Source organism: Malaya genurostris, chromosome 2 (assembly GCF_030247185.1).
Source record: "Malaya genurostris strain Urasoe2022 chromosome 2, Malgen_1.1, whole genome shotgun sequence".
Lineage (NCBI taxonomy): Eukaryota > Metazoa > Arthropoda > Insecta > Diptera > Culicidae > Malaya > Malaya genurostris.
This window is the reverse complement of record NC_080571.1, coordinates 5,466,963-5,486,802: the sequence shown is the minus strand read 5'-3', so window position 1 is coordinate 5,486,802 and position 19,840 is coordinate 5,466,963. Positions and strand designations below refer to the sequence as shown.

The 19,840-nt window shown below is 40.1% G+C and overlaps 1 protein-coding gene across 1 annotated transcript in view; it reads left to right on the top strand.

The window, feature by feature from the left end:
• Positions 1-16,874, top strand: part of LOC131427517 (glycoprotein 3-alpha-L-fucosyltransferase A) — a 30,421-nt gene extending 13,547 nt beyond the window's left edge. The window contains exons 3-5 of the mRNA XM_058590778.1: positions 8,165-8,733; positions 14,975-15,158; positions 15,224-16,874. Of these exons, the coding sequence (XP_058446761.1) occupies positions 8,165-8,733; positions 14,975-15,158; positions 15,224-15,739 (1,269 nt within the window). The 3' untranslated portion in view covers positions 15,740-16,874. The remainder of the gene's footprint in view (positions 1-8,164; positions 8,734-14,974; positions 15,159-15,223) is intronic.
• Positions 16,875-19,840: the final 2,966 nt, after the last annotated feature.

Sequence of the window (19,840 nt, the reverse complement as noted above, 5' to 3'; positions counted from 1 at the left end):
GAAACAGAAACATCCATATTCCATTACTGACAATATCGTCGTTTTGTACAACCTGATCAGGTCTCCTGGGTGAGAGCCCCACCAAGTTCCGGTTATTGTACGAAGGAAATTGATTCTCTGTAGGCATTTTCGTTTCAAATACCTAATGTGACATCCCCAGGTACCTTTGGAATCGAACCAGACCCCGAGATATTTAAATGTGAAAACCTGAGCTATTGTTTCACCCCCTAGTTGAAGCTGTAATTGCGCAGGTTCTCGCTTCCTTGAAAATACAACCAGCTCAGTTTTCTCCGTAGAGAACTCGATACCCATTTGAAAAGCCCATGTCGACAAGTTGTCGAGGGTATCTTGCAATGGTCCTTGGAGATCGGCAGCTTTGGGTCCTATAATAGACACAACACTGTCGTCGGCAAGTTGTCTTAGCGTGCAAGATGTGTTGATACATTCATCAATGTTATTTACGTAAAAGTTGTATAAAAGGGGGCTTAAGCATGAGCCCTGAGGAAGACCCATGTAACTGAATCGCTTTGTCGTCAATTCACCATGCTCAAAATGCATGTGTTTCTCGGACAATAGATTATATAAAAAGTTGTTCAAAACTGGTGAAAGACCATGCTGATGCAACTTCTCAGATAGAACGTTAATGGAAACTGAATCGAATGCCCCCTTGATGTCGAGGAAAACTGATGCCATTTGTTCTTTACGAGCAAATGCCATTTGAATTTCTGTTGAGAGCAACGCTAGACAATCGTTCGTTCCTTTGCCCCTGCGGAACCCAAATTGTGTACCTGAAAGCAATCCATTTGTTTCGACCCAATTGTCTAGACGGAAGAGAATCATTTTCTCCAACAATTTCCGGATACAGGAAAGCATAGCAATCGGCCGATACGAATTGTGATCGGAGGCTGGTTTTCCAGGTTTTTGAATAGTAATAACTCTCACTTCTCTCCATTCGTGTGGGACAATATTACCCTCGAGGAACTTGTTGAATAAATTCAACAAGCGCCTTTTGGCAGAGTCGGGCAGATTTTTCAACAAGTTGAATTTAATTCTGTCTAACCCCGGGGCTCTATTGTTACACGACAAGAGCGCAAGTGAGAACTCTACCATCGAAAACGGTGTTTCGTTTGTATTCAATGTCGCGACGCGGGATATCTTCTGTTCCGGAACAGAATCAGGACATACTTTCTTAGCGAAATCAAATATCCAGCGGTTAGAATATTCCTCGCTTTCGTTCGCGTGATTTCGATTGCGCATGCGACGGGCCGTATTCCAAAGAGTGCTCATTGCTGTTTCTCTCGTTAATCCGTCAACAAACCTTCGCCAGTAACCGCGTTTCTTAGCTTTAATAAGACTTTTCATTTGAAATTCTAACGCCGCGTATTTCCGATAATTATCTGGAGTTCCGTTCTTTCTAAACGAGATGAAGGCTGAAGCTTTTTTCGTTTTCAGCTCTGAGCACTCTTTGTCCCACCATGGGTTGGGAGAACGCATACTAGTTTGCACGCTAGGTACTCGTTTCGTCTGAGCTTGAATTGCGGTGTCAAGAATCAAGCCAGCCAAAAATGTATACTCTTCCTCCGGAGGAAGCTCCTGTGATGTTTCTAGTTTCTCAGATATCGAGCTCGCGTAACGTTTCCAATCAATGTTTCGTGTGAAATCGTACGAAACATTGATTGTTTCCGATGGTCTTCCACGGTTGGTGATAGAAACTATGATCGGCAAGTGATCGCTACCGTGAGGATCACAGATTACCTTCCACTTGCAATCTAACTGTAGCGAAGTCGAGCAAAGGGATAAATCCAGCGCACTTGGTTGTGCTGGCGGTCTAGGGTTCCGTGTCATTTCTCCCGTGTTTAGAATTGTCAAATTGAAGTTGTCACACAGATCTTGGATTAACGAAGAACGATTATCATCATATAAGCAGCCCCATCCTGTACCATGCGAGTTAAAGTCCCCTAAAACCAGCCGCGGTGAAGGAAGAAGTTCTATGATGTCTGCAAGCCGACGATGCCCTATCGAGACTCTGGGAGGAATGTAGATAGAAGCTATACATAGATCTTTGCCTTTAATATTAATTTGGCAAGCAACAACTTCAATTCCCGGTGTCGAGGGGAGGTTAATACGATAAAATGAATAGCACTTTTTAATCCCTAAAAGTACCCCTCCATAAGAGTCTTCTCGGTCCAGGCGGATTATGTTAAAATTATGGAAGTCGAGGTTGATGTTAGAAGTAAGCCAAGTTTCACTCAAGGAGAATACATCGCAATTATGAGTATGTATTAAGTGTTTGAAAGAATCAAGTTTTGGGATGATACTTCTGCAATTCCACTGAAGCACAATGATCATATCTTCGATTCTCAGTGGTAAATTATCCATCAAAAGATACGATCGCTGCAAGGAGGGGCCATTGTTCAGTCAACTGTTTTAAAAATGTCCTTACTGTTGGCAGTAGAGCAGTTAGGAAGCTTTTCAGAGGATCAGTAATATTGAAGGCTGTTAATATCCAGTCCACGATATCAGAAAATTTCAATAATCCAGCGTTTGTTGGATTTTCTGGTTGTGCTTTGGGGTCATTCGGGTTTTTTGATGCCCCAGGAAGTGCTGGGTACTCCTTATCATCCCTAAGTTTTTTTAACCCAGGAGGTGTTTGCTTCGGTTTTGAGTCAGCACTTTTTGTTTCCGTTTGGTTCTTTTGTGACGAAGAGGACAGTCTGAGGCCTTTACGAGGAAGCTTGGGAGAAGCCAGATGTTGTCTTTTCCTGCTTCCTTCAACCTGTGTGTAGGAAGGTCCTTCGCCTGGGTCGTCAGAGGTATCCTCTTCAACTGGCAAGATTGCAAACGGGTTCTCAGGGGTCGATGGAGTGGTTCTTTTTAAGATTTCCGCATAAGAACGTTTGGAACGTTCTTTCACGGATCGCTTCAATTTCTCCGCACGCTGTATGTACGTAGGGCACACCGAAAGATCATGAGGATTCTCCCCGCAGTAGCAACACTTTTCCACTGCTCTTCTGCAGAGATCGTCCTCATGGGCCTCTCCGCATTTGCCGCATCGCAGTTTGTTGCAACAATAGGTTGCCGTATGACCTAGCTGTTTGCAGCTTGTACAATGCATTACCCGCGGTACATACAGCCGAACAGGTAGACGAACTCCACTCACTACCAAATAATTTGGAAGTGCAGATCCGGCAAAAGTCACGCGAAATGAGTCCGATTGGTAAAATTTACCATCTATCGATTTGGAGTGCAATTGCTTGCACTCCAAAATTTTCACTGGTTGAAGGTCGGGGTTTTTGAAACGGCCTACCCCGTCCTTCATCAGATCTTCGATTGTCAGACTTTCGTCACGGACCACACCGTCGATCTCCACCACATGAGACGGGACGTACACGCGGTACTCCTTCGTGAACAACTCGTTGGTAGCAATCCCGTTTGCTTGCTTCAGGTCGGACACAACAACGCGTAACTTGTTTGGCGAAACCTTATCTATTGTTTTTATTGCCGAGTAATGTTTTTCCAGGTCCCGAGCAATATTTAAAACTCTGAGAGACTTTAATTTGGGCCGGAAGTATACCACCCACGGACCCCCCGAGCCATCGTCTTGGTAAACTTTTTGGCGGGCAGGCAATATCTTAGAGGGAGATGGAGGCATCGGAGAGGGAGATGGCATCGGAGAGGGAGATGGTATCGGAGGGGGAGATGGTATAGGAGGGGTAGATGGCATCTCGGAATCAAACTCAGCCTCTAAATGTTCTTCGTTCATTCGTTCAGCTTCGCCCTCCTCCGAGACACCCCCACTGTCATCAATATTCATATTTAAAGTGCGGGAGTAAAGAAGTCTCCCGCACTTGAAATGAGAAAGAAAGAAATAAAATGAAAAGAAAATATATAAATAGTAAAAGTTGAAAGAAAAAGTTTGAGAAAATACTTAACAGTATGTCACGGTAAGCTGTTAGGTGAGTTGCTCCTTCACTCCTTCGTTGTGCTTCAGCGTGACCTTGACTCAGGATTTGGCTGCTGCGATGCGGGTAGCAAACAATAGAAATAACTGCTGCCCGAGGATAGCACAATAGCGTCTACTGTTGATACCGATACAAAACCGGTGCACAGACAGAACTCACTTGCGGGGATGCTACTTTTTATCACTTTTATTTAATGCCTATACTACAGCCTCTGCTGTGATAGGCACCTTCGTCTTACCGATGTCGATTGTTAAAAAACGCGTGTGCTCACTTCGAACATTCGGTTACGAATGAGTTACAGATGTTGTTCGGGGCCAGGGATCTCATCATGATCCAAGCTTGTACGACCACCTTTGAAGCGTTTATACTAGAGTGCCTATAACCAGAGTGACGACATCTCATCCGTAATTTTGGCAACAATTCAAAACATTCCATTAGCTTTACATTGAATTGACAGGTCGTTTGCTCGTTTGGACCTGGGAGCTGTCATTCCAAACGAACAGCTGTCGCCACTCTGATTATAGTCACTCTAGTTTATACCACTCGTATGCCTGTGTTTTTCCTAGACACGATTCACCAAAGGCCTTTTCTAACATTTTCAACGTTTCGGAACACTAACCTAACATTTTCAAACATTTTCAACGTTTTCGGAACACTTAACCATTAGCAACACAAAATTTGTTCTAAATTTTCATCCATTATAAAAATCGCCACACGAACATTTTTCAACTTCTTTGTATAGACGCCAAACAAAAACTAATCGTACGATATGCGTCAAAATTCGACAGAATGTGTATAAAAGTGTCGCCAACGTTGAGAGAATAAAAGTTTACCGATTGGACAAGCGCGGGAATTTTAAAATGAAAATTCCGGTTCTTTTTTGATCATAAGGTATTCTCAAGAAGACGTTTACAATGGAACTACATTGTGTCGAAATGAAATGTAATATTGAAACTGTTCTGAGGGTTTAACGTGGAAAACGTGGTGGTTTTGTAATTCCGCCATATAGTTTTGATTTTTAAAAACTTATCACCCTGTAATTCCAGAATCGGATAAAATACACCAAATTTATATGGGACCAGAAGTCTTCTAATTTGAATTTTGAGCTTTGAGAAACGATTCGATACTGAAACCAGAATTCGAAAATCGGGTAGCCGAAGTCAGTTAAATCAACCTGAGTTGCTGTGTAGTTTACGTTTGATTCAAAATGTTTGAAAATCAGCGTAGACATCTTTGACAAATCGTATCGTGAATACCGCTAAAACTGAAATAAGTTTATTTGGTTATCGACTATCAAAATCTGCAAACCCGATAAACCTGATTAATTTATATGGAATGGACATTTTTATACTAATCACCCTGTATCTCTTAAATCGGAAGTCGGATCTGACTAGAAAGCAAGATGTTTTATAGGATCTTAAGACCTTTTATTTGAATCTTAGATGGTTCTTAGATTTCATTTGAATCTTAGATCGATTCAGCCATTAACGAGAAAAATAAGTTACACTATTCTAATTCCGTTTCACATATCATCCTGTAGTTCCGGAACCAGAAGTCGGATCCAAACGTAATTCAGAAACTTTGTTTGAGATCATATGACTTTTCATATGAATATGAGTTTGTAGAAAACGGTTGAGTCATCTCAATATAATTATGGAGTTTAAATCAATATAATTATGGAATTGCTTTCAACTCGAATATGCGGCCATCATCTGGTTTACATATGTCATATTCGAACGATTATGTTGCCAAAAACGGACCGTGCTAAAATCGGTCCGGTGAAATATGTCATGAAAAAGGATGCTGTACACAATCTTTTTGATACTTAGAAATAATTTTATGTAACAGTATAAAAAATCGTGTTTCACGTTGCTCCCAAGCATAACTTCTATTGCAGGAATAGGTGGATAAGTCGCTTACACAAAAATATCGATATCTCCGTTACAAATGGACGGATTTTAACAATCTGCAGTTTGTTGGACAGCTACTACCGTGCGGAATCTAAGTCTAAAAACATATGCTGTTTTTTAAAGTCAATTGTGACAGATACAGAAAATTTTGACATAAAACTTTGCATAACTCAAAAAGTAAACATCCGGTCTCCAAGCCATTCAATAGCGTTCAGCAGACCTGACGGGGAGACCTTTTATTTGCGACTAGTTTGATCAAAATCGGTCCAGTCATTTCTGAGATCTCGACCTCTTTGTTGTCAACACAAATACAAACACACACACACACACACGCGGACATTTGCTCAGTTCGTCGAACTGCATCGATTGGTATATGTCACTCGGCCCTCAGGGCCTCTGAAATTTTTTCTAAAGTTAGATCGAATTCTGTACCTATTTTTTATATTTATGAAAAAAGGTAAAACAAATTAATCTAAAAGTCATGTTTAAATTAAAATATATTCTAAAGGCATTATCTCACTTTAGATGAATTGAGTTATTGTTTACATTAGGTGCAGTTACGTTTTGACAATGTTTTACAATATTTAACTGTTGTTGGCTCCGATTTACTTACACGACTAGTTTTTCTTTGATAATTCTGTGGCATCTGTTGAATGACTCAAGTCTAAACCCGGACCATAAAATAAATCAAATACCATAGCGGTCTTACCCCACAAAAACAGTGGCGGGCTCACCCCAATTATTCACGTAATAACAAACACTCGTTATCACTTTTTTGTTCAAACTAACTATTCTTGTAATCCTAATATAGGAAAATAGAGTAGGCAAATATTCCAGATGGTTGGAAATGGGAATCAACTATTATATAGGGAGTGTATCGAAAATAAGCTATCCACAAATTTTTCTTTCAAATTATCAAAACGATATTTTATTCAAACTAAAAATTGATCCTTTATTGTACGAGTTTAAACTTGAGCATAATGAAAACCGGAAGAAATTTAAGTTATTCTTTCACGAATTTTCGAACTTTTGATCGAACGCTCTTCATCAACTTTTGATCTTTGGACGCTTGAGCCCAAATGCATGTTCTCAGCTGCCTTACCAGCCTTCTTCAAGACCCTCTTCACGATTGCCCAGTAACGTTCGATCGGTCGAAGCCGAGGACAATTTGGTGGATTGATATTTTTCTCAACGAAATTTATACCCTTTTCCCCAAGCCAATTGAGAGTGGTTTTGGCATAGTGAGCCGACGCTAAATCCGGTCAAAATAGTGGAGGTGTACTATGCTTCGTATATAAAGGCAGCAATCTCTTCTGGAGACACTCAGATCGATAGATTTCTGCATTTATAGTTCCGGTAGTGTGAAAAATCGTTGACATCAAACCACAGCAACATATTGCTTGCCATACCTTTCAACCGAATTTCCGAAAATAGTGCTAATACTTGTAGTCGGTTGTATTTCCTTGCTCATGGTAGTTCCCCAAAAGTATACTACGACAATCACAGAATACCAACCTCATAATCTTTCTGGCCTATTGAGTCTTCCTTTTGGGTACTCGAGCCGTCCTCAGTTCTTTGTCCGGTAACCATTCCGTTCTGTGGCAAAAAATAATGAGTCCAGATTTCGTCAACAGTTAACAACAGACATCAAAAGTACAATCAAATCTGAATCTCCATTGCCAAACATGTTTCTGAAGTGCGCTCGCGTACGTCTTTTTGGTCCTGAATAAGCATGAGCGGCATCCAGCGGCAGGAATCATTCTCATTGCAGAACATTGTCCATACTTTTGTGTGTACGTTCAGTACTAATGGCTGCATCTGTTAGCTCGTACGGCTTTACCAGGCCTGCCGCAGCGAGATTTATCGGTAGAGAAGTTCTACCATCACGAAACTATCGAAAGCACTATTTCACGGTGTAATCTGAAGGAGCACAGACTCTAGAATACCCCTCTGGATACTTGCCTGACTGTAGCAAATATTTGCATTTAGTATAGATACTGCTCTAATATCAATTGCTAGTTTACTTTGCAGCTTTGCAGGTGTGCAATCAATTGCAAAGCATTCAGGCATGGTATCCTGCACACAACTGATAAGGTAAAAACATTCACATCAAATATTGCACCAAAAAATGGTTGCATTGCATGGTCTTTTCAATGACTAAACAATGCTCCACTTCAGGTTATGTGCAACAAAAATTTAGGTAATAAACTACTTCGTTTTGATTCCATTGTGGAAACAGATTTCATGTAAAATGGCAAATACTTTAAACTAATTCATTTCCCTAATTTTCAGCTGCCTTTCGCAACGGACGACAACGGGTTGGATCGGTTGAGAAAGGATGACACCGATGCTCGCTACCAGTTGGACGATCTGTCACCGCACAGTCTAAGTGAGTTGAGTTTCGGCGAGCGGCCATGGTACTTTTCCAACGGAGTTCGCTATCCGAAACCGGTCCGATGGAATCGGAAAACCAACAAACGCATCGCTCGATTGCTACCATCGGAAACACAGCGTGGTGACCGGATCACCAACCAGCTGATGTTTGTTCCACCGAACTACGAGGCCATCAAGAGAAAGGGCAAGTTGAAAACCATCCTACTCTACAACGGACTAGGACCGTGGAACGTGAAAGCCGGTCGTGATGTGTTCCTCAACTCCAAATGTCCGGTGTCGACGTGCAGCATATCGGCTGCCCGGGAAAAAGCTGCCATGGCCGATCTGATCCTGTTCAAAGATCACTACATTCCACCGGCCGTTCCACGACCCGCTCGACAGATCTACATGATGTACTTCCTGGAGTGCCCATACCACACGCAACATGTCAAATTCCCGGATGTGTTCAACTGGACAGCCACATACAGGTAACTCAACTGATGTTACTATTTTTCCGCTCCGATGCCATTGAATGTTTGAGCCGGTACTAATTATTACACGGTTCAGTGATAAGATTCACGTGCTCTGTATCAATTCTAGCTCGTTAAATGATTTGTATGTGAACAACTATTTGCATTGCCTATGCGGTGGTAGGCAATGTGTCGAATGAGTTTACGGAAATGTCACACATAAACGCGCAAAATGGAACAGAAAAAAAAGTGAATACTGTAGCCTTCGTTGTTAATCTACTAAATATAATTGAATTTTGGGCCTAACCATCATCACAGTATAATGTGCATATTTGTTCACACAGTCTGAATTTCATCACTTCAGATATAATTAACTCGAATTCTTATGCCCTTAGAATCAAATTATGAAACCAAACTGATTGCATTGATGATCATTATTTCTATATATAAACGATCTATCTCAGAAAAGAATATATTAAAATTGACTGGAGAAAAGTCAAATGAATTTTCCCTTTTTCGTAAAGGTACAGGGTCCGGCACTCGAAGTGTAACCAACTTCAGACCTTTGAGCCTGGCGTCAAGGTAAATGCGACATATTATCGGGAAAGTATTCTGGAGGTTGCTTTGAAGTCGTGGGCAGACAAACATTTCGGTGGCAGAACATGGACATTTCAGCAGGACTCGGCACCGTCTCACAAAGCTCGAGTGAACCAGGAATGGCTGAAAAACAACGTTCCGAACTTCATCACGTCCACACAATGGCTCTCGAATTCACCAGATGCGAATCCAATGGATTATTCTCTTTGGGCCATTTTGGAGAGCAAAGTCCGAACTAAAAGATACACCAGTCTCGAGGCGCTGAAAAAAGTTATTGTCCGCGAGTGGGCCAAAATACACCTGCAAGTCACATTCGGGCAGCTTGCGATTCGTTTTTTGACCGTCTCAAGGCCATAGTCAAGGCAAAAGGTGGTCATATCGAGCAAAAGTGAATTGATTCTGAATTTTGTATTATTTTTACACATTTTGAACTTTGAATCAAGTAAAAGTAATTTTCCAAACTAAATTTATGGCCTTTTTAATTGGTTACACTTCGAGTGCCGGACCCTGTAGACTATGCAAAAATTGTGCAAATTGACTTTACGCCGCAGAGTGTTTTCTTAGCGTGCCTATCCGTTGATACAGCTTAGAGAGAAATCTTCGCTCGCTGTACTCCACCCTTACTTGTGCCACAGATAACAGATATAGGTACAGTCTCACATATGAACTGTGTGTAAAATTTGCTCAATCAGCGTGACGTACACTTGCAGATGTCACCACGATCGACACGAGGTGCCACCACGATTTGGATGTCGCTTTCACTGAGCCACATTTTTGGGGGCAACATTCACTTCACGCTAGATTTTTGTTTTGCTGTTGAATAAAATGCAATTTTATTATTGTTTTATTCCGATCGAATTCTCGTGTGATTTATGCGACATGGAAATAAATTTCTCTCAGGAAATCGTGTGATAAGTGTTAAAATTGTTATAGTTCGAATATTTATGTAACAGACGGGAGGATTTTGTTATCGTTCCGGAACGTAGTGGAACGTTTCAAAAGATCGCGGCGAATAGTCGAGTAGGTGGCAGTAGTGTTTCCAACGTATAGCAAATTTGAAATTTACACATGATTTGGAAAAATTTTGTTCGAGCCTGTATATCTGTTATCTGTGCTTGTGCCAACCGGAATTCAGATTGAATTTTCCCTGGGTTGTCGTCCGGTAAATTGGGACGCACAAAAATACCTGTAATTCAATACGTGAATATGTCTTATTTTACTATAAGCGTTTTTTTTTATTTACTCTGTACTAGAATGGGCCAATGGCCACCCATGGAAGTTGATCATCAATGTCAACTTCACTTTTCGAGCAGCCTAGATAGCGGTGTAGTGTCGGTAGCGGTTTCCCAACTGGCTAAGAATAACGCTACGGTCCACCTGTGCCGGTGGTATAAGTCCACCAAACAGGTAAGCCGTGTGGCATCCGGCGGAATTATTTTTTTTACCAAGAATTGATCCACGGGTTTCCTGTTCCATGTCGTAAAAGGCCACAAAAATAGGAACACCAAAGTCAAGGTGTATTTCCGTAACGATGACTGAATGGCTGCAGGAGGTTAAAAAATGCAGTCGTGAACGGAATATCTTGGGGTTTTCCCTTACTGTGTTACGCAAAGCTCTGGCACAGTGGACGATTTCATTCTTCGAAACTCGTGGGATTTAAATGATTGAAGCATTTAACATAATCCTTCCATGGTTCGCTATAGGCGATATACGCAAATATATTTGATTTCTGCTGGTTGTTGTACGATAAGTGATGGAGATGTAGTGTTCATTACTTTAATTGATAATGGTTAGAGTTGCACAAATCAATCTCCAGCATAAACGTACAGCAACTATGAATCTATCCAGACTTCTGCAAGAAAGTAAAGCTTCTATAGCTTTGGTTCAAGAACCATATTTCCAAAAAGGAAACTTCTACGTTGAAGAAGGTCGTTAAACCCAGTCTTCGTTGCCTTCAACAAGAACGGTATGACTAATCCACGTGAAATGCCTCGTGCATGCATACTTGGGAGTTTTCCTAGATATTGAAGGTGCCTTTGATAACGTGTCTTTCAATTCAATTCTGGTAGTAGTCAGTTCGCTCGAACATCTCAACCAAGTCAGTCGATAAACCAAAACCGCTTACGTTCGGGACAGAAGAAATCAAGTATAGTATTGTGTAGTGAACAATAGAACGATCTCGAAATGAGTAAACCAAACGAACAAAAGCTACCGCCGACACGAAAGAATACAATTGTTGTTGACTTCAGGCAGTGCAAAATTCGACCTTCGATACGAGAACTTGAAGGTTTGCTTAAGGAGCAAATGCATCTTGACATTAAACGTGTGCATTTACTTCAATGCAATAAGACCAATAATGTTGTTTATATCCAGTTCTATAAAGAGTTGGATGCAATTCAATTCGCTAAAGACAATAATAATGTGCACTATGTGGAGCATGAAAATATCAAGTACAACATTCCAGTATATATGGAAGATAATGCTATAGAAGTGCGTGTGCATGATCTACCCTCATGCGTCCCCGATCCTTATATTCGCGCAACTATGTCCCAATACGAAGAGATTCTCTCTATCGAAAAAGAAAAGTGGAAGAATTTTTTCCCCGGTATTCTAAATGGCGTACGTTTGTTACGCATGCGCTTGAGGAGGCCTATACCTTCTTATGTGACATTCGGTCAGGATACAAGAATACCGTGCAAATCACTGTTACCTATGACAATCAGATGGCCACATGTCAATATTGCCAAAAAGCTGTTCACTACGGTGATAAACCGGACAAGGAGACAACTATACCAAAGGACAACGGTGCTTCCTTTACACCAACCCAAGCAACCACAGTACAACCTGTGACAGTCACCAACAACAGGGAAGTATCCCCTTCAACGAAACCATCCAACGTAACCCCTATAGAACAAAGTACACCAGCTGCAGTTAACAGCTTACCATCCAACCAACCAGCAACTGCAAACAATGTACAACAAGGCGCATCTACAGCAACTAGCAACGAAATCAACAAAAATACCACGGCAATGGATGACGATACGAACCACGAACGAACTGCCCCTCAATCCTCGCAGGAGAAAAATGGAAGCTCCTCTCCCCCTAGAAAAAGGGGGACAACGAGATCCAATACAAAAAAAATTTATCTAAAAGCTCAGCTAAATCGGCCACGTAAAGCTTGTACGCAAATAGGCCTGAATAAAATATCTATTAAATAAAAAAAAATCTGGTGGTTCGACTTCTTTGTTCATCGCTTCGGCAAGCAGAGATTAGAAAGCTGAGTGTCTGTGGGTGTCCTCAAGGTGGTGTACTATCCCCACTTCTATGGAACCTAGTCGCTGATGGTTTGTTAAGCAAACTTAATAACCTTGGATTTCCGACTTACGGCATAATTCTTTGATTTAATGCAGCAAGCCCTGCGATCTGTTGAGCAATGGTGTTGTCAGGTTGGATTATCTGTAAATCCGGGCAAAACATCAATGGTGCGTTAAGGGACGGGTATAGCGTGATGGGTAAGTCGATGCCCTTTCACGCAGCCCACTTGGGTTCGATTCCCATCTCCGCACATAGGGTCAGAAGATTTTTCTGGCCCGAAGAGGCGAATGACCTTAAGGTTAAAACCTCTATAATCGGAGCAAAAAAAATCAATGGTGCTTTTCACTCATCGTAGGATATTCACAGGAGCTCGTCCGTTACAATTCTTCGGTTCAGAGGTCACTGTGGTCGATCAAGTTAAATACGTCGGGGTTTTTCTTGATTCAAAACTGAATTGGTCTGCTCACATTGACTTCAGGATTAAAAGAGCTTGTGCATGGCTTTCGGCCGTCCCGGGTTGGCGGTTCAATGCATAGGGCGCTCGTCTTACAAACCAGTTGTCGTATGTTCGAGCCCCAACCTGGAAGGATTCGTAGTGCCAGTAGAATCGTAGCACCAGCCATGCACTGGTTCTGTACACTCTGAATCGGCTGCGAAGTCTGTTGAAACAGAAGGTCAAATTCCACTACAGGAATGTAATACCAAGGCTTTTTTATGGCTTTCGGCCAATCAAAAAATCATGGTGTGAAATGGATGAAATCAATACGGATGGCAATTTTAAAATTTTGATATTTCCGATCTTCTACCGACTTTTTTAGATTCTACGGAAAACCGAAAACAAAATCCAATTGAGTTTGGGATGTGCATAAAAATTGTTTAAATCTTTTGTCCAATACATAAATATATTTATTTCTAGAGTTTAGGTATATTTACCAAAATTTTAAAAATGGTCAGTGAAATCCAAGTTTCAGTTTTTTTGTAAATTTTGTTCATAATAAATTTCTAACATAACGGATATATAATTTTGTTCATCAATACATTGTTTCTGGTAATGATTCCAATATTTTGGAGCAGAAAAATGTACATGTCATCGCTTTAATTTTTGAGTTAAATACAAACATGTGAAAAAAATTAAATACTCATATATTTATAAATATAAATTCATCGATTTTTCAAAGTTTTCTTTTGATAGTTCAGATATGGTAGTTGGGCGAACATTGTAGCTGGTATCACTAGCAATCGAATGATGTGTAAAAATATATAGGTCATCGCTTTGAATTTCGAGATATTTACGATCATTGTAAAAAGTCTTACCTTTTCTGAGGACATCCATCTAAAGTTTTCATTATAACTTTAGGTAGACAACCCTATTTTTCGTTTGTTTCAGTGCATTTAATTACTGGAAGTAGTACCTTTCCAATGGTGAACAAATTTCGAAAATCGGTTGACTAACAACAAAGTTATGACTCGGTAAAGTTAAAGTTCTCAATATCCTATTCGCGATGCAGGTGCCGCATGAATGCAGATAGGGCATATTTTGAGCTTGAAAAAAAACCTGGAACGAGAAAAATCAGGTTTCATTAGTTTTTCCTAAACGATCCTCAAGAATGATATACTTAAAATAAACTACAAACTTCGAAAAATTCGTGAGTGTAAAATTTATCAAAATTGGTCAAGTAACAACTGAGCTATGATAGCTCAAAGTTATCGTTTCAACTTTTTTTGAGGCGTGAATCTCCGCGCAACTTTTTTTAGGCTTGGTATTAGGAGTGCTGAACCTTCTTGTGGTGTGATAACAAAGATAAACTTAAGATGGAATGCTCTGTGATTTTGTATGTACCGTTCAATTAGGACCCCCCGGTGAACTAGGTTCACCGTCAATTGCTGTTCAATGATTAGTTGAACCGAACTAGTAAACGTCTAGTCTCTAGTCTGAGCGTACTTCTCTACCTCCAATTTGTGTTCCTTCGTAAACTGCACGTACATTGCATTATCCGATTTGTTCAACTGCAGTTCTCTCACCTCTTCAAACAATTTCGCTTCCTGATAGTCGAATACTGCTCTTTCTGAAGTCAATAGCAATTACCGTTCTTTAGGTTTTGTTTTGTTTTTTTCAGTATCTGATTTACTCTTTGCCTCAATTCAACATTATTTCCAGGTTTTCACGTGTGGTTTGCCTTAATTCAGTGACACCGTTGGCCTAAGTAATATTCAGGAATCTTCCTGGAGCTTCTGAATATATTGCCCACTTGCTGATACAACTGATTAAAACTGTTTTTAACTTAACTTAACGTAATTTAAAAAATCAAAGACACTAATCAATGCTATAACTATTCTTCATTCTTAGAAAAGACAGTGACGTAGTGGCACCCTACGAAAAATGGGAATACTTTGATCCGCGAATCCGACAAGTTGAGCAAGATCGCAACTACGCCTTGAACAAAACGCGCAAAGTGGCATGGTTCGTATCCAACTGTGGTGCTCGAAACGGCCGACTACAGTATGCGCATGAGCTGCAAAAACATATTCAGGTATGCGGTTTTATTTGTTTACAATAAATCCCTCAATTATTGATCATTGATTTTTCCATTGTCAGGTGGACATTTACGGTGCTTGCGGTACGTACAAATGCTCCCGGTCGACGGCGGAAAAGTGCTTCGAAATATTGGATCGAGATTACAAGTTTTACCTGGCATTCGAAAACTCAAACTGTAGGGACTACATCACAGAGAAGTTTTTCGTGAACGCACTGAACCGGAACATTCTACCGATCGTTATGGGTGCCCGCCCGGAGGACTACGAAGCTAGTTCACCTCAGAAATCCTACATTCACGTGGACGAGTTTGCTTCGCCGAGAGAATTGGCGGAATATCTCAACATTCTGGATAGGAACGAAGAGCTGTACAACTCATATTTTAAGTGGAAAGGCACAGGAGAATTTATTAATACGTATTTCTGGTGCCGAATATGTGCCATGCTGCACGATGAAGCGTCCTTCCAGAAACCAAAATGGTACGAGGACATCAACGACTGGTGGCGCGGGCCGGGTGTCTGTACTAACGGATCCTGGCGAAACTTTCGGGCTCGAAAGGATGCCATCAGCGAAGAGTGACAAAATCCATTACACAATAATTTAGATCGCCGTAAAACTGGACTGATTTCAGAGATGCTGCGAAAAGAACGAGCTCAACGTGCGACGAATCGGTCTCGAACAATAAATTAGACAGTTGCCGAAAATATTCTAAAACGGAAATCAAGTCTAGTCTTGTTTTGAAATAGGACAGAGATCTAGGCAGGGGAGGCAAAGCTACTAGAAAATTAGTGTTTCTCTGAAAGGTACATGAACTTCAATTAACTTTACAGATTCTTATAGTTTGTTGAACACTCTGTACCAGAACCATGGGAAGCTATCTTGTCCAACTTTACAATGGCAAAAAGATAATAGAATCTTAGACAAACATTAATGAAAGTATTTCGTCGCTAGAAAAAATGCCTAAGTTTAACAAAGTCTGCGATGATATGAGAGGGAATGGAGAGAGAATTTCCTTCCGGGTGCAATCAAGGCGAGAAAAGTACTAAAACCAAGACTAATGACAGAACATTCGATTCATAACATTACCCACTCATTTGTGATTTTAGTTATATTAGGTTAGTTGTTGTCCATAATTAAATTTTACGTTCCACTAAGTCACATTACTGAGTAGTCGAACAAGCAAAACACACTATTTCATCAGTATTATTCACATAATTTTAGTCTATAACGAAAATGGAAACAATACCAAATAAAACCGCAAGTGATAATGCTATACCAGAGAAAAATCGCTCATTCAACATTTTACTATTACAACTACTGCAACTACTACACTACTATTACTAATATTGCATCAATTTAGTTAGATTCAACTGACAACTTAGTTAAAATTATACTTACAAATATCAAACTCCGTGTAACAAAAACAATAAATTTATTGTATTACTAAAGTGCGTTCTAAATCAAATTAAGACGCGCACGTATGCTTCGTTCGAGTAGCAAATAAATCAATTATTTTTTCCTGAGAAATGCAGAAACAATTACTGCTGAGCGTATGGAGGTTGTATGGAAATGCAGGATAAAGTGAACTGGAGATGGAAAAATTTGTGCAAATGTTGAGTTACTTCGGAACATACCTACAGCTAATTTCAAAGTGGTAATAAAGTCAAAGATATGTGAATCTTTTTGGTGTAGAAATTAAATTCAATCAAATCTATTGAGTGTGGAATATTTAGTTTGCTGGATGACATCCTCCCGTTTCAATTGTGTAAAAACAGTACCCGAAAATGAAATGCAACAGACAAAATGATCACCAAAACTTCGCTTCTTTCACACTGCCGGATATCGATAATCGTACTAACTTGTTGATTGATTTTACTATTTTACTATTTTCAATGGCTCACTTACAGAATTTAAACGGCGCAATAATACTAAAGTACTACTTGTTGCCGACAAATATAATCTACCACATAATTAAATAAGGTGAAACAAAATAGAGCAAAAAATTACGGGATTGTGTACGAGGCACGACCGGTTACGATAAAATTTAAAATGCAATCATCAAACTCATTCATAAATTGATTCAAAGTTAAAAAATACGTAACGATTTATTTGTCACCATCCAGGATTTCTAAATTAAGGTTAGGAATTGATTTGACATAATTCCATATACACTGAGGTCTTTTTTTATGCGGTTTTTTTTACGCGACTTTTTTTATGCGAATTTTCAGAGTTATGCGGATTTTTTTTATGCGAAGTTTCAGAGTTACGCGGTTTTTTTTATGCGAATTTTCAGAGTTATGCGGTTTGCCCTTCTGCGGTCTTTTTTTATGCGAAGTTTCAGAGTTATGCGGTTTTTTTTTATGCGAATTTTCAGAGTTATGCGGTTTTTTTTTATGCGAATTTTCAGAGTTATGCGGTTTTTTTTTATGCGGTTTTTTTTATGCGGTACGTAAATTCGCATAAAAAAAGACTTCAGTGTACTTACTTGTGAAATCCGTCCCAAAAATACAAACTATATGGCGGTTTGAATGAATATCAACAAACCGAATGCCGCCATTTTGGATGTTAAGAATTCTAAAACTATTTATTATCTATGACAATATTCATAACAATTTGTTTTTTGCGCAATTCAGCCTCTGAACGGAGACTCCAGTGTATATAGCAAGCGCCATCGGTCATTTGTTTGTTAGGTTTTGTGCTTGTTAGCGTGCTTTTCGACTGGGTTGTTGGGTGTTTTCGACTCCTTACCTTACCTTACCTAAAGCTATAGTCCTGGGGTGTCATTTACTGCATCAAGGATACGTCTCCACATAACTTGGTTCATAGCTGCTCGTCGCCAGCCACTCAAGACACGGATGCTTCGTAGATCACCCTTCACTCGCTGCGCTCCTCTTCTTCTTGTCCCAGTCGGTTTAGATTCAGGAACCATTTTCACTGGACTGTCGTCCGACATCCTTACAACATGTCCAGCCCATCGTAGACGTCCGATTTTAGCTGTCTGTACGATGGGTAGCTCTACTGTCAGCTGTTGCAATTCGTGATTCATTCGCCATCTCCACGCTCCGTCCTCCATCTGCACTCCGCCATAGATGGTCCTCAGTACCTTTTTTTCGAAAACATTAAGGGCGCGTTGGTCCTCTGCCAACATAGGCCATTTCTCGTGGCCTCGATGTCGTCACCGTCTATCAATATTCGTGTTGGGAGGCGTAGTGTTTTTTTCTTTAGAGCCTCTTCCTCTCATGTATTTTGTTTTTGACGCATTTATGGCCAGTCCGATACGCCTAGCTGCAGCTTTCAGTTCGATGTAGGTTTCCGTCATCTTCTCAAGGTTACGTGTCACAATATCAATATCGTCAGCGAAGCCAAAAAGTTGTACGGACTTTCGGAAGATCGTGCCACTCGTGTCGATCCTCGCTCTTCGAATCACATCTTCCAAAGCAATATTGAACAAGATACAAGAGAGTTCATCACTTGCCGTATTCCTCTCCGAGATTCGAAGGGACTCGAGAGCGTCCCAGATACTGGACGTAGCACATCACTCTATCCATCCTTGCTTTGACCAACCACTTCAGTTTATCCGGAAAACTGTGTTCGTGCAGGATCTGACTGTATTTTCGACTCATAAGATGTGAAACTTTCCACAATTTAGAAATTTCTGTCTCTCGTGATCTACTTCTGAATGGAATTCTTATTATTCCGTAAAACTTCGAATATCCTCATAACTTTAGGATTCCGCGTAAAAAACGCGTGATCTTGGAAATCCGAGTAAAAATAACTACTTAGCTTTGAAAATCAGTATAAAAAAACTCGTTATTCCGGAGAATCGCGTAAAAAAGCAAAGTCTTGGCATTACATTCCTTTTGTGGAATTTTTCCTTTCTCTTTCAACAGATTTCGCAGCCGATTTTTAGCGATTTATAATCATTGTATGGCTAATACTTCGATCCTACTGACACTAAGAATCCTTAAAAAAAAGTTGGAACGGTTACTTCGAGCTGTCATAGTTAAGCTATTTTTCAACGAATCTCTCAGAAACTTTACACCTTCGAATTTTATGTAGTTCATAGATTGATTCAAAAATATTAGAGTCATTAAGGTTTTGGTACCTCGTGGGTACCGGTTTGTGCTAAAGTGCACATTACTATTTTGATTGTTTTACGTTTCGCATTCAGCTCATCAGTGCATTAGCAGATTATGTTGACTGCTAATGCCACCTCGCGGATCAACATAATCCGCTAAGCAGACGTAAAGTCATTGCTATTTACAATGCACTTTTTTACACCGAAGTGCTATGTCTATCCTGACATCTCAGGCGAAAACGAATTTACGATCTTATGGCCGCAAACATATTGTAGTCATTTAGGTTTTGGTATTAGTGGGTACCGCACAAAACCAGCACAAAGATAAACCAATGAAAATTTGATCTTTCCCGTTCCAGCTTTTTTTCACGCACCCAATATGCCCTATCTGCTTTCCTATTTTCTTTCCTTTGGCATAAACGCACAAACATAGAAAATATTGAACTCTTCCACACTTAGTCAACCGATTTTCGAAATTTGTTCACCATTGGAAAGGTACTACCTCCAGAAATAAGATTCACTGAAACTAACGAAAAATTGTCTACCCAGAGTTATAATGAAACCAGTAGATAGATGACCTCAGAAAAGGTGAGACTTTTTAC